Consider the following 16,547-nt stretch of genomic DNA (forward strand, 5'->3'; position numbering starts at 1 on the left):
GTGTATATAAATATAAAATGTCAATATTGTAGATGAAAACATTAAAAAGTGAGGAAAAAAGTTTGCAGCCAACTTGACACAAGAAAGTTCTTCAAAACTAATGGTTTTGCAGGATATCAAAGAATCGAGGTTTTATTCGAATAAAATGAATGAGTTAGAACAGGAGTGTGGTCCTGGGTCTTTCATGTCTTCCACGTAAACAGTCCTCAGTCTTTGAGGAAGACCCAGCTGAAAGGGGCCTTACTCAAAGCCTGACTCGCACACTGATATTTTAATAAAATATGAAACTGCACAGATTTTGACTGCTTTGAAGGTGCCGCACCTTTTAAAAAAAAAAAAAAAACCTTTGATACCTGAGTCATAATTACAAAGTTTTTTCTTTTTGGAACTTTCACTTACTCTTTATTTTACATATGAAAGACCCCCACATGTATCACACTGAATCCCTTCCTACATGTCATTTTTTTCGTACATTTATCAACAAAATTACAACATCCGCTCTCATCTCCAAATAATACGTGATTTTTAACCTGTTTTGCATATTAACAAATTACATCAGTCCTTGTCATCAATAGCCCTTCCACATTTGCAAGGCTAATCAGTGCACTCACTGGGAACATTAGGTGATCAAATTAGTTCTGATAAATGTCCCATTATCGGCGTGACGCATGGAACCTGTTGAATAACAAGTAAAACATGTTTTGCATCAGTTGCCACATTACCTCTTTTTTTTCAGTGTTAGTGATGGTGAAATTTTGGACAAGCAATCAAACAAAACATAAAGGCTGATACAAATATTCTTCTCCAGCTAATGTATTCATTGGAAAATAGATGGCTGAGTCACAGTCCCAGTGGACTCTGGCTTTCTCACTTACATAACTATATCCCCTGCTGCATTATCTGTCAGACAGTCCATTTATGATTAGAAATTACACACACACACACTTTCAATAGCTGCATGGAACATTAATTTCCATTCCCTTGATCTTTAGCACTGCGCCATAAATAATTGCCTGAATAAATACTATCATTAAACACTGTCATTAAGGTTTGAAATACCAGCAATTACTACTTATTTAAATCCAAACTGTTTCTCAATTCCCCATTTATAGTAACTTATTTGTTTATTTATTATATTTACAGCCTCCGTGCATTTTTACATGTTTTTGTACCCATTTTCTGCTCCTCCAACACAACCACATCAGAGTATAGGGGCCCATGGGTCATAACGCCTTTATAACATGCTGTTAAAAAGGATTGGCAGCTCAGCTGATTGGAAACAATCTGTGGCTGTGAAGGTTCGAGGAGCACTTTTCTAGGCTGAACGTGGTCATGGAGACTAACAGAGTGGTTTTCTTGATAGTGTTTCTGCTGGTGACATTTGGATGGTCCAGTGCCAAAGGTAAAAAAAAAGAGAAAACCTGATTTTAGTTTTGCAAACACTCTTCATTAATATTATTCTAGTTTTTCAAGCTGTACTGGAAATGTTTTTTTATTTTATTTTATACTTTGACTCATCTATTTTAGCCACTTATTCCATTTTTAGTTTAGTTATACTGGTCATTGGTTTTCTATAATCTAAGATCACATTTTATGTTTAAGTTTCACACAAATTCCACGGTTCCTTCAGAAAATGAAGGCTTTTCTACTTTGCTCTCCACCTTTCTCCTGCTTAAACACAAACTGGCAGATTTGGTGTTTTCGAGGCAGCACCAAAGTGACCTGAAAACATTTAATTTGATAAATAATGCTTACCTGAGTACCCCGGACCCTCTTCACTACATTTCTGTGTGTTGTTTTACAACATAATCACCTGCAATTCTTGGTTCTCCGGTTGTGCCCTTATTTCAGTCATTTTCAGTCTTAATGGAGCTTAAATGGAGCTTTCAAACATTTTAAATGTTGAGGTTGTGCAATTGGTCTTCGTCAGCATGTGCAACTTGTTGATGGTCTATATGGGACAGCATAGAGATTTGTAGAGTTGTAGATAAAGGAGCGTGTGACATTAGTGTGGCAGCTATTGCAAACAAACATGCTGTTGCACAAAGTCTCCAAGGCCTGAACAAAGAGCTGTTAGCTGAGGTATTAATTGAACTGCAAGATACCCTTCCTGCCACAATCCTCCCATTTTATCCAGGGTTGCCCTTTAAGGCTGGGAGTGTTTGTGTAATAAAATGTTTAGTAAAACCTGCAATCCACTGCTCAACGTGGAGTTTGACTTGTCTAGTTTTTCAAACACAACATAGCAATGCAACAGTTGAATGCCATACTACCATAATATAATTATTTTCAGACTCACAGTCTGATTTGTGTTTTTGCCTATAGTTGAGGAGGAGAACCCACAGTTCTGGAGGTCACAGGCCCAAAAGACTTTGCAATCAGCGTTGGACAGGAAGATCAACAGTAATGTTGCCAAGAACATCTTGTTTTTCCTTGGAGATGGTAATTTGCACAGCATTATTATTTCCCTTGCTTGGCTGACTAGGGAAGACAAGTGGAATGAAGAACTATCCGTATTTTACAAGTACTTTGGCACCTTTTACTGCTGTTTCCTATAGTAGTGGCACACAACATACACACACACACACACACACACACACACACCCACACAAACAATATGATGTAATATAAGGAATTAACTGTGTGTACGTGTTGTGTGCATCAGGCATGGGAATCACAACCTATACCGCAGCTCGTATCCTCAAGGGACAGCTGCAGAACCAGACGGGAGAGGAGACAGTGATGACTATGGACACCTTCCCCAATGTGGGGCTGGCTAAGGTACACACACACACACACACACACACACACACACACACTTTTTTTTTAGAACAAATGTCACTTTCTCAGTCGATTCTTCTTTGTGACCCAATAATGCAGATAGGACACGGCAGATTTAAAGCAAAATAACCCTTCTATAAAGAATGACATGCTTCTAGTCATTTTTCATTCTTTTATTTGAATACAGGGTGTATACATATAATTCTTTCATGCAATAATTCAGTAATCGTTATACAGTATCACATTGTTTCTGTCTCAGTTCAGTTCACCTCCCTCCTAAATCCCCTGAATATACTCTTTCATTAATGCAAATGTTTCACACAGAAAAGACCCAATTGAACATTAGACAATGACTCGTGTGTACATTGGAAGGCAAGGAGCTGTTCATGAAATAGATAGAAAACATAAGCGTATATTTAAAACATTAATTTGTAACTCATTGTTATGGTTATGTTTACTTAATAGAACACTGCTGTAATTGTTGCTTATGTGGCACTTAAGGGCTCATATAAAGTTGAATTGGATTTTGTCTAACAATATATTTGATGTATTCTCATCTTTGTGAGTGTCTGTGTTGTACAGACCTACAGCGTGGACTTTCAGATTGCAGACAGTGCAGCCACAGCCACGGCATACCTATGTGGAGTGAAAACCAATCTCAACACCGTCGGAGTGAGTGCAGCGGCTCGTAACGGAGTCTGCAAGTCTCAGAAGGGCAACGAGGTCACATCCATTCTAAAGTGGGCCAAAGAGGCTGGTAAGAATAACACAAGAGTGTAAAGCAACAAGTGTGCCGACAGTCAAATAAAAAGACCATACAGAGCTCAGGCAGGGGCATGGTGGCTCAATGGGTATAGCATTGGGTTGGAATGCTGAAGGCCAAAGTTGCGAATCCCACACCACTAGGTGTGGCCCCACCCAGGCATCAAGGGCCACCTTAGTGTTGATCCCGAGCCCGGATAAAACGGGAAGGTTGTAACAGGAAGAAAAAACAAACTCCTGCCAAATCAACGTGTGGAACACGTTTTGCTGGAGCAAGCTGAAAGCCATTGATTTATACCAGAGCTCAGTCATTCTCATTTCCAGCCTCTGCTCACACATTTTTCCCTGTTGGAGATTTAAAAAGTGGCATTTCGCCTGCTTCCAGACCCATGGATTTCCAGCAACTTGTTTTTTTTTATGGATACAAAGGTTAAAATAGTCTAACATGCCTATTAAAAGTGGTTCCTCACCTTAAAAAAATACTGAGCAAATAAGAGCTTTGTAAGTGAGTGTGAGAATGACCACACCAGCTTCAGATCATCAAAGCCAGATAAAAAGCTTCAGAAAAACACTATTCTTCAAAAATAAGTCAAAAGGGATTGGGAATGATGTGGTCTGTTGGTCAACAGTAAGAAATCTTAAATCAAAATAAAAATACTGCTTTTAAAACTACTGAAGACATCACAGGTTAATAATAGATAGATGTGTCTATGATACATAATTGTGAATTAAAGGAATTGGTTCAGTGTTCATCTTTATGTTACCAGTAGTAAGAGAACAACTTTTTTGTTTAATCACTCAATCCATTAAGCTGTTGTAAATACCAAACATATAGATAAAACTAATGATAGTAATAGTGATATTTATATGAGAAAAATCAGCTTTTCTCTAAACAGCCTATACCAAAGGGGTTAATAATTCATGATGTCTTTGCATGACTGAAACAACAAATGAGATTTTGTGACCACTGGCATGGCAGCGGGCATGACACCTGACACAGCCCTGCTATGTCGCACTTTAGCTCTGGCTCCCGACAAAAGAAAATCCCTCAGGTCTTGTACAGCCTAAGCAAAACCTGATTTTACAGCTGAGTGCTCTGCTGTGAGCTGCAGTGCCCCATCAGAGCGGTGTTACAGAGGCCACCAGGGAGCTGAGAGCAACACCAGACTGCAGCTCCAGGTGACACCGCGGGATCATTTGCAGCACAGGGAAGCACCTTGACCCTTATCGTGTTCACTGTTATCAATGGTCATAAATATCTAACAGCTTTGCCCCGGCCCTGACCCCTGCACAGCCCTTAAAGGGCGACTTCACCAAATTTCAACTTGCTCTTTAATTTAGTGTGTAAATGTACATTAATGCTTTCTAACTTTCCTATATTAAACTATTACTCCACCTCTAACTTAAAAACTCCTCCAGATGACATTACCCGGAGGAGTTTTTCATCATTAGGAGTTCAGGTGATGATCTGGGGGAGCTCTGGAAAAGCAGGTTGAGCATGAATACAAAACTCCATAGTGAGATAACATAATTTCAACTGGTCTGTCCAAGTGATGTCATCTGGAGGCATTTTTCAGCTAAAAGTAGAAAGATAGTTTGATATAGGGAAGTCAATGGGACGTTTAATGGCATTTCTGTACATGTACGACCCACACTAGAACCATAAGAAGTTCAAAATCAGTGAAGTTGTCCTTTGGAGACTGACACCAGGGGCTGCATGCATAAAGCTCAGTGGCAATCCAAGTATAAATTTCTGTGAAATGTGTATCGCTTTGAAATATTTTTAATGCCACATTAATGCCTCGTTCTATTTTGTACATCTCAGTCGTTGTGGATCCACAAGCTTCTTTTTCTTCCCAAATGTGGCCATGGATGTAAAATACCTTTGATAAAGGCCTCTTGCATTTCAATGCTTGTGCCACCACCCATTAGATGAGTCAATGTGCAGTTTAACCGATGTTCTCCAGTAGCATCACACGATGACATGATATGGCTACAGCCAACTATAGCACCTGTACCATTAATTTCTCACACCATCAACACTTACCATCTGAAAGATTACCTCTGAATAAATACAAACACGCTTTATACCATAGACTACTTCCCAGTTAAGCATGCTCTTAAAGGATCCCAATGGGTAAATTAAAAATTAAAAATCCAAAAGTTCGTACTGTAATTCATAAAGCATTCCGGTCTTTCAAACATGACCAGATATTATTCATCACTTTAATAAAGTGTTGGTACAGAAACACAGAATATTCAGTGCATATGCTGTTCCGCAGAGTGTGGAGAAAATGACTTTAAACTCCAAGGCTGTGAGACACTATTGTTTGTGCAATTTACCGCAGCAGAACTTGCAGGAACATAAGAAAACCCCAGAGAAAACTGGTGCAGTCTGCGTTCTCCTCATTTATCTCCGTGTCCCAAGGGTGCACTGGAGTCTGCCTTAGTGTCTTTTTATTCTCCCACTGCAGCTGGATTTAAAGACAACTGTTGGGCATCAATATGCTTAAATAGACAATAGGTACATTAACTAACCCATACAGCAATGTAAGGAGACGATACAGCTTCTTAGCTTAATATTTGACATTTACATCTATTGTACATTAAGCCCAAAACACATTGATCTTGTAGGAAAATCTGTTGGGATTGTAACGACCACGAGGGTACAACACGCCACCCCGGCAGCCACCTATGCTCACAGTGCCAGCAGAACATGGTACAGTGATGCTGACATGCCTGCCGCTGCTGTGAAGGATGGCTGCACCGACATCGCCTTGCAACTCCTCAAAAACACAGACATAGACGTGAGAGTTTCCACATTCAATTTATTCTGATGTGAGTTAAATGATGTAATGTGTTGAACTAAATATAAGAATGTGTGTTTGTGCCTGGGTGTGTTGGCAGGTGATTATTGGTGGTGGTAGAAAGTACATGACCCCTAGGGGCACCAAAGACCCAGAATACCCCAGGGATTTTTCCTCCAGAGGAAAAAGGAAAGATGGACGCAATCTCATTGATGAGTGGCAGAGTTCGAAAATAGGAAAGGTAACACATCTGTTTAACCAGACACATGACTGACAAAAGCCGCCTTATTTAAATGTATTTATTTCTATTTATTTATTCAACAATTGCAGCTTCGACAGGAGGTCTTTTAATGATGCCACCTCACAGCACCGTTTTCTTCCACTCTGCAATTTTCCGATAATTCGGTTAAAGTTTGCACCACATTTAGGGGGAAACTATTTTTCACTGTTGCTAAAAAAGAGTTTACCTCCACAGTGTGGAAGCACAATCTTTAGCGGTGGAACAGCAAGTGCTTTGCATCTTAATCACCATAATCACTGTTGTATTCCTACATAATTATCACATTTTAAAGGGAATTAGTTATAAGTACAATACCTGTACTTATAGTGCTAACACTGTAAAAGTCTCTGCTCTTTGTTTCAGTGGTTGGATGGTATTGAAATCAGTGTATCCAAGTGAATTTGATAATATCGGCACATGAGGTTTTAGAAATGTTTGACAATAATTCATGGACTGTAAACAGAAACACTGAGAACAATGTCCCCCATAAAGAAATATTTATGCAGCAAAGGGAATGACGTCCTGTGACTAACAGCAGGTACAAAGATTTCTATTATCTTCCTTCCACTCAGTGCGTGAATGTGTTAATGTGTCACACAGGTAGCCCACTATGTGTGGAATAAAACCAATTTTGATGCTGTTGACCCTGAAACCACAGACTATCTCATGGGTGAGTTCTCTCTTTGTTGTTTTGCCCTGATTTTCTTTTGCAGCACAGCGCTACATGAAGGCAAATCATTCCCATCAGACCCTTGACAAACATAACATCAATAGGTCTGTGGTGACCTTGGTTCTCACACCAGCTTACTCATTTCATCCTGAGATGTACTACACCTGACCTACATAATGTTCTTAAGGTGCAACTTCAAAGTGTCTTATATCAAATCTGTCTTGAGTCCACAGTGTTTACTGTAGCCAAATTTGATGACAACAGTCAGCTGTTACTTTGATGGGATAATTACTGTATTCATAGTAGCTGGATTTAACTGGATTTAACTAATTAAAGTTTTGAACAGTATTAACGTAAAGCTAAAGTACGTCACCTTTGTCCTTTTTGTATAATTATGCTTTACAACTTAATAACAGCTCAGGCAGCAAGTGCTGAGATATTTGCTGCTAAATCTTTTTGAGCAACGTCGTCCACCTCGCCAATCAGAGATGGTCAAACCTTATGACTCACGTGCTGATGCATAAGTGTGCCATGCCTGGATTTATAACACGCTACAGGCTTTGACACAGTGTCGGTATGTGATGCCTTGTGCAGATTGATTTTGATTCCCATGTTACAGCTAGCATTATTCTCAGAAGTTGCACATTATACCTTTAATATACTATATATATTTTAGGTTGAACCTGAAAACTGAAAAAATTTTAACCTTGTAAAAGTAGAATTCATGGCAGAGCCACTGTATTGAATTGCAATGTTATGCCGGATGGTTGTAAATGTGATAGTATGAAAGTTGTTCTATGTACACTACTGTAAAAAAGTGGGGGCAGCAGTGGCTCAGCTGATAGAGCGACTCAGTTAGTAGAGTGGACACCTATCGACAGTAGGATTGGCAGTTGGCCCCCTGACTCCCCCTGGTCACATGTTGATATGTCCCTGGGAAAGACACTAAACTGAACAACTCCAGATGTTAAGGTTGTACAAGACTGTACATATCTGAGCGTTGGCCCAACGCCGGGAAAAATTGGGGGGGTTGTGTCAGGAAGGTTTAAAAACCTATGCCACATGTAGACTGATGATCTGCTGTTGTGACTACAAGCTTGTGGGATAAGGTGAAAGAGGAAACAAACTATTCAATGCACAAGGCATGTTAGGTTCCATGTTTCACTTCATCTTCGATAGTTAAAAGTAATAATTGGGCATTTTCAGTACATTTACCTATTTGCTTTTGTGCAGAATTAGACGAAAAGACTAAAATAATAACAGAAGCCGAACATTAAAACTTTAAACTGGGAGCTCATAAATTAATACGTTTCATCAATCTCTTTTGGGAGAACATGGCAATAGCTATTTTCAGTTTATAGCTTTTAAATACACTTTTTCCATTAATGCTAACTTGTGAGACCAATCCAATAAACCGAAGAAATACGAGGGTTACTACCAAAGTAATAACAAGTGACAAGGGGGATTTAGTTAATGAGGTCATTTTTGTGATTCTGTTGACTGTAGCATCAGGTTGTAAGATTTACAATTGATAAACAAATGAAAAATAATAAAAATAATAAAAAATAATAATTTCACATGCTGCTGTGCATTGCGTGAACATGCATTGAGTGTTTATGACCTATACTACAGTTTTGGCTTAAGAGGCTTGGTGTTTAATTTCCAGATTATTACCCATGTGAGTTTGGCCCTTTATTTCTTAGATACATGTAGTGCTAATAATAAGCTATTATCTGCGTATTGCCTTATATATTATTTTATTATCCACATAACCATGTTACTTTGTAAATATATAATTATATTACCTTCTTATTACTGAAAACGTACCCTGCATTGCTACGTTATTTCTGAAATATTACCCAACTATTACTCTGTTATTACTGAGCTACTGCGTTTACTGTATATTACACAGTTGTTTAAACAAATATCTTAACACTTAGTTGCTCATTTAGACATTCAGCAAAGTAGCATTAACAGTCTTCAAAGTTGTATTCATGTTGACCTCAAACATCTAACAAATGTTTCTCTCTCTCTTCTCAACACTAAAATCTGTTTGTTTAGCAGCAAAATGATTCCATATGTCCACAAGCTTGTTACTAACTTTGTGTATAATTTGGTGCAGGGTAGGAAGTGTACAGTCAGTAGGATGCATCATGTCAGTAAGCTCCGTATCTTCTTTGTGGTACAGTGTGTGGGGTGCAGAGGAGAGGTACAGTCATCCTGCTTTTTTGGTGTTTGCTGCTGTAGAGGCTCTGCACTCACTTCCTGTGCGCTCAAAATAGTGGTAGTGGGAAGATGGGGCTTTCCTTTCAGCTCCACCACTGTAGGCAGATAAAAGTGACATCCTGTATTTTTACCCAAAGCGTTGGCTTATCACCACGTTGTTCGGTTTAACTCTCTGTCCTCAAGCTCTGTTCGAGCCAGGTGATCTGCACTTCGAAGCAGAGAGAGACCCAAGCATGGACCCCTCCATCGTTGAGACCACAGAAAAAGCCATCCGCATCCTCCGGAAAAACCCTAATGGCTTCTTCTTGCTAGTGGAAGGTGATGACAAAAGTTTTTTAAACCATCCACACACTCCCCATTAATTGCTCTGTTAAAAGTGTTAAAAAATTGAATCCAGAGAGAGGTAACACAAGGTCCAGGTGGTTCAACGTAATCACTGATCCCGTATTAACAATTATATAATATAACAACGTAATATAATAACAAAGTGAGGAGTTCATTGACTACATGACAGTATAATTACATCAAAATTTACACTGCAGCTTACTAAACCATCAGTAATACCATCTTCAGATTGATTTTGGATTAGTCTGAGTTGATCCTGCTACACCAACAACCTCCAGGACCCAGTATGTTAGAGAACATTGTGTGCCTGCAGTGGATCCAGTGACTTGACATTGTTTCTGCATAAAACATGTTGAGTTTGCCGCAATGTGTGCTATTGGAGCGTGGTTGGCTGTTCCACACGGCCGGCTCACTGGCCTCCTCATCCATCTCTCCTTTTATCCGAGGCAGCTGCCTGGGGACTCCATGGTCCGACCGAGCGTCTTCACAATGACTTTACAACAACAGGCAAATGTATAAATAGAAGCAGGCATATGGTGCACCAAATCACTGACAGCTCATCGAGACCACAGCGTATTAACTGCAGCCTATTTAACTTTCCAATACAGTTAGTGGAGAGGACGGAAACCGGAAAGATTTTATAAAGTTACTAAAATTTCCTAAAAAAAATGTTGAGTTAGATCTGCCAGCATGAGGATTGATTATGAATTCAGCTTTGATTCTCTGCTGCAGCGGACGAGACTGTTTTATTCCAAAAGATCTTTCTCAGACTCCCTTTTTCCTCTTTTACTCTGTGAACCTTGAACCAGTTCATGACTATGTGAAATACTGAAATCTGTCTTCTCACCACTGGAAGCATTTTTAGGTGATCCCAAAAGCTCTGGGTTTAAATTTGCCTCACTTCAATATTACTGTCTAGAAATGCATCCGTTTTATTAAATTACATTGACAACAATCACATTCAAGAAAAGTGTAACTGTCATTAAAAACATTCTCAAGAGTAAGTTAAGTCTTAATTAATAGAGGTAGGTCAGTGTCATGGTTGGTAGGTCAGTCTGTCAAGTCTGAGCCCAGGGTTAAGTCCTTTCAGGACAGTCAAGTCACTTCAGACAAGTAAAGTCCTGTAAACTTTACGTCTGCAAAGACAAGTCAAAGTCAGGATTTCAGCAGTAATCTCACGGTGTTTACTATTTGCATGACCAAGTGGCCGATTCACATAATGTTCTTTTAAATTGTTTTTCTTCGGGCTAAAAGAAAATTATCTCTTGCTGATTTCGTAAGGATAGATCAGGAAATTAATCAGTGGCTTTTAGTTTAATTAAACTGTCACTTTTTCTGAGAGACAGAATTAATTGTCCTTTCCATCATCAACCAGTACCAGAGAACCTCTTACTTTGCAAGTCAGCGGCCATCCTCTTTAACCTTCTGCTGTCTCTGTGGTCAGGTGGGCGTATTGACCAGGCTCACCATGCCAGCCGGGCATTCATGGCCCTCCATGAGACGGTTGCTTTTGATTACGCCATCGCCAAGGGCCTCCAACTCACCAAAGAGCATGAAACTCTCACCGTAGTTATGGCTGACCATTCCCACACTGTCACCTTCAATGGATACCCATTTCGAGGACACAGCATTCTGGGTAATTGTTTACAGACTTCCTGCATACAGTGTTTTCATCAACTGTGTTAACACATATCGGAATGCAGGGATTTTACATATACCAAGCTTAAATGTGCTCAGTCATTTCACACAGCCTACTTCCCTCCATTCAGCCATTCACCCTCCAAATGTGTTTATATCCCACGACAATAGCCTCCTAAGGTGTGTGTGTGTGTGATGCCTCCCTGTGCATTGCCAGCTTCAGTGTGCCTCTGCAACCAGCAACTTGACATTTCCTCTGCTTTCTCTCCTCTGCAATTACAGCGCTGGTAAACGCATACAGCCAAAAGCCCTTCTCCCCCTCGCCTTTCTATTTTGGTTCCTCGCTTTATACTTGACGTTTTTCCTTAGAATGGTCTCTGACCGTTGATGCTGACGTTTCTCTTCCCCTTAGATGATTCTCTCTAGGTTCTCCTCACTCCATAATCCTTCCTGACCTGTTAAACTTACTTTGAAGATTCGGTTATTAGTCTTACTCCTTACAATTTTACTCTCTGTCTCCTCTTCTTCGAACCTGCCACCTTCCTGGATTCATTCATTGGTTTAGTGTGTTGTTTTTAGGTAGGTTATGGTGTCTTCATATATCGAGTCACACATGCAATGGCCTACTAAAGATTTTTTACACTTATTTAAACACTCACTTTATCCAAGTGGTTCTACAGTAAAAGGGTCAGTTCAGCCAAGTTTTTTCTAGCTGTGCAGATAGTTTCATGTATTTACACAGATTGTGAGATGCATTTAAAAACAGCTACTTTTTCGAGATACAGGGCCTGAAGAGACTCATTGCTGAGGAATTTTCAACAAGTCAATCCACACCATTTTAGTCAAGATTTATTTGTGCTTTATTTGTGAAATCTTCAAGTGAGGAGTCAATAACTTTAGGTCCATTTGCCACTTAACAAGCATGTTTGAGAAAGGAAAGTGTTGGCAATAGTCAAATTTTAAGATGCACACACAAAAATACAAGCTCCGTAATGATGGAGCATTTGTGTCCCCTCCTGCTGCGCACACCTTTCTACTCTCCATTTCTTGTCTCATCCTGATTTTACCCTCCACCTCCTCCTCCTTCTCTGAGCAAACAGCAATGATTAATGTGCTTCTGGAACTCTGAGCTCTTCATCAGCAGGAGACTCGCCAGGCTAATGGCTCATCTGTAGAGAAACACTGATATACTCCACAAACACTAGGATCCCTGCAGCACCCTGGGGATCCAGAGGCCTCACCTCCTTAAGTGTGTGCATGTGTTTGTGTGTGTGTGTGTGCCTGTGTGTTCATTCATGTGCAATTGTGTTCAGCACTCCTAGGAACAGAGAATCAATAGAAAATGAAGAAGCTAAACCACAGCTAATGGTTGATGATCTCATTTTGCAGGTAAATCTCCAGTGTGGGGTACAGATATGTTGCCTTATACCACGCTGATGTATGGAAATGGGCCTGGACACAAAATCATCAATGGCACACGGCCTGACATCCGCAACGTCAACACCAGTGAGACACTCAGAAATCATTCTTTTTCTTTACACAAATTGAAACTACAGACTAGAGTTAAATTTAGAAGTTACAAAATCTTGAGAACATTCATGGACAACAAAGCTGGAAAGAATAAACAAATAAGACTTATTACAAAACCACTGGAATGACCTTTACATTTTACTCTATTATATTTAACTCTATGTCCCATAATATAGCAACCTTCCCATATAATATTATTACTAGCATTCTTTTGTTTGATGACATTTTTGGAATTTAATCTGCATGATTGCTTTTATTAAGCAAGAAAGAAAAACAAAGTTCAGATAAGGCAAAGAGTGGCCGTGTTTAAGAAATAAATAAATGGGGTATTAAGCAAACACTTCCTCCTTGGCTTCCCCCTAGAGAAGGTTCAAATTTTATTTTATCAGCATTTGTTAAAAATATTTACTTTACTTAAAGCTGTCCCATTTGATTTTCGACCACTTGGTCAAATTATTAATATTATTTACATCAGCAACATTTTGTCCAACTAATGAATAGGCCAGTTCTCATATGCTAAACACTCCACTATGTTCATTGTCTACTAATAGGGGCTGGACAGGTGGTGCTCAGCTTTTTAACAGCTTATTGCTAATAACAGTTGCCTCTTACAAGCCATAAAGCCAAGGCTCCATAGAGCAGAACATGGGTCTGTCAAAACAAGTAGCCATTTGGATCCATCGTTAAAATGAAAAGTAGTGACTTGGCAGCTTTAGGTCAATTAAACTATTGGTCGCAGTTGAAATGTAATGTAGATAATACTGTCATATTTCTGTCTTTTCCAGAAAATAAGGAGTATGTCCAGCTGTCTGCAGTGCCCACAGAATCAGCCACCCATAGTGGAGAGGATGTGGTGGTGCTTGCTCAAGGACCCATGGCCCACCTTTTCCAGGGAGTCCAGGAGCAGAACTACATCGCCCATGCTATGGCCTATGCTGCCTGTGTGGGTGCCGACCTGAGGCACTGCCAAGGGCAAACTGAATCACCTTTAGTTCCCACCACCTTCAGCAATAATAACAAAGGGGCCAGAGGAGCTGGTGGCTCAGCAGCTCTGCTCAGCGGCCTCCTCACTGTGCTGCTGGCACATACTGTGCTGATGTGAGACCATTTCTCCTCAGTGAATTGTATTGATCTCACTCTACCTACTTTATGGGGGGGGGGGGATTCAGAAGTCAGGGTCACAGACGAGTAGATAGGGATTCAGATAGGGATCGCTGAAGGACTACTGTGGCTTCTTGAACCTCTTTCTTCTGCATCTTTCTGGTGCATCTTGTTCAGAACGAGGGATTTCTGCTAAAGTTTGAAGAGAATCATTAAGTCTACAACAATAATGAGGAATGATGGACACTATAAATCACATGCAGAATGTAAAATAATCTTCTTTTATTTTTTATTGAACCCTTGTGTTATACAAATAAAGCAGCCTATGAATATGTTTGTCACTTCATCAAGGGACATGCATACAAACATATTATAAACCATATATGGACATATATTTTCAAAAAAATATGGAAAGCTTGAATGTTGTAATCAGGCCTATATCTTTTACTGTCTGGAGATTAAGGCGTTTCTCAAAAACATCCATGTTTTGTTAGCTAACAAAGGAAAACATAATTTCAAGTTCATCTGAAAAAATCACTTTCAACAACAAATGGACGGATTGATATTTGTCTCTAGTTTCATGTTCAGGCAGGAGAGTGGTGTCACCCAAGCAGAAAAAAACAACTTTTTTTCCCAAAAAAAAGAGACTATACTGTATTTAAAAGACATAAAACATATTCCGAGACTTATTAAATTGTATTTTAGAATAAACAGGTGCTTTTATGCACAACATTCACCAGGCTTCGATTAGAGACCATGACAGCATATGCAAAACATATAAAAAGAGTTTACTACTTTCAACAATAAATGTTTAAAGCTTTCAAGGGGGTTCAAGAGTTTTTTTTTATTATTTTCAATTACAATATATTTGAAATATTTGTATAATTTAATACCCATTAATATCTGCTGAAGCAAGACTAAATGTTTTAATTTAAGCTACATGAGTATAAAAATGACTTGTTTTATCCTCTCTTCCAATATCCGCAGTGCTAATGGAGGTAGTGGGTTTGATGACATTACTACAGCAGGCCATTAATAATGCAAAATATTTAAAGATCACCTATTTTTATCTTTGGGTGACAGATTATGGTAATTATTTTTAACATCTGTTGGGATTTGGAGTTTATCAAACCTGATTTTGACTCTCCTTGTACTCATTTAGACTTGCCGGAGGCTATCATTTTTGTTTCAGAAGAAGGGCCTGCTCTCGTCAAGTCTGATTTATAGATCACATGGTGGAGTGATTCTCAACAGCTTGGGAGGAAATGCAAGAGGGAGTGTTGTGTCTTTTGTCTGGTACTGAGGTTATAATCATGGGTGATCAGGGAGTGTGACTTCTCGATATATACATTCCCTTACACCAGATGATCTCAGTACTATATTAGGACACACAGTATGCTCGGTATTTTAGGATAGGATTCATTGAGAAGTATTCCTGTGTGTATGTGGCTCTGTTTGACCTAAATCTGAGCAGGAGTGTGGCTGGAGCTCAATGGTGGTGAAGTGAACCCTAAATATGAAAATTTGAGAATCAAGCACTAAAGCTTTTTTTATACTTGTGCGTCAAATGTACGCCATTGATCTCGTGTACGTTCTGCTTGGCCACAAACCCTAAACAGAAATCTATACCATAGTCTGATGCGGACCTCCCCACAAAATGTAACTATGCATAGTGGTGGTGTTAGGTGTTGCACACTGCAACAACTATGACAGGTCCACTTGGTCCTTGTGCCTTAATCAGTTCGGTGGTCGTATACCCCACCTCATGTGAAGTCTGCCCTATTTCCTGGTTTACAGTAATGTCAGTAAAATCCACTGCTAACTACCAGTTTGGTGGTGCAGCAAACACACAAACACACCCCAGCGCACAAGTAGAAATGCTAAAAACTACTTAGCCTCTGCGTAGATTAAATGCACAACCATAAATCATACTTAAGGCCTATGATGTGAAAATATCTGAAATATCTTAAAAGATTCTACAATGTCATTTAGAAAAGTAGAAAAGGAGGAAAAGACTTAGGAAATAAAGTAAACAGAGATGTAGGGTGAGATTACAGATAAACATAAAAAAATATTTAAAAAAAATAAATAAAAACCTTACAATTCTAAATTTGCGATTCTAAAATTACTCTGAATTTAAAATGAGATTTTCATTACTGCACATATTCTTGGTGTTTTCCTTTTTCTTGGTTAGGCATTCAAGATTCTTTTTAGCAGAGATGGTTTCTAGGCTTATTGTTTTCCAGAACTCTGTGCATCAGATCAATGCTCCTGTCCATCACTGCTCTCCTGCTCACACTCATACAGGTTCTCATTTTGAGGGAACAGGACATTTCCTCCTTCTATTGGAGACAAGACTCTGCACTTTGTCCCAATTTTTGTCACCACCCCTGTCTTATACTCAGTC

The 16,547-nt window shown here is 39.3% G+C and overlaps 1 protein-coding gene across 2 annotated transcripts; it reads left to right on the forward strand.

Moving 5' to 3' along the window:
* Positions 1-1,242: 1,242 nt before the first annotated feature.
* Positions 1,243-14,964, forward strand: alp3 (alkaline phosphatase 3). 2 transcript variants are annotated; one of them, XM_067508748.1, is made up of 11 exons: positions 1,243-1,402; positions 2,326-2,442; positions 2,666-2,781; positions 3,364-3,538; positions 6,178-6,350; positions 6,451-6,591; positions 7,231-7,300; positions 9,710-9,844; positions 11,316-11,507; positions 12,899-13,015; positions 13,825-14,964. In XM_067508748.1, exons 1-11 carry the CDS (start codon positions 1,333-1,335, stop codon positions 14,139-14,141), a joined length of 1,623 nt encoding a protein of 540 aa, XP_067364849.1. In that variant the 5' UTR covers positions 1,243-1,332; the 3' UTR covers positions 14,142-14,964. The 2 variants fall into 2 exon arrangements, with proteins under 2 accessions (XP_067364849.1, XP_067364851.1); XM_067508750.1 differs by lacking the exon at positions 2,326-2,442 and having other exon boundaries at positions 1,252-1,402.
* Positions 14,965-16,547: the final 1,583 nt, after the last annotated feature.

The sequence above is a fragment of the Channa argus genome, chromosome 6 (genome assembly GCF_033026475.1).
Source record: "Channa argus isolate prfri chromosome 6, Channa argus male v1.0, whole genome shotgun sequence".
In the NCBI taxonomy this organism is placed as follows: domain Eukaryota; kingdom Metazoa; phylum Chordata; class Actinopteri; order Anabantiformes; family Channidae; genus Channa; species Channa argus.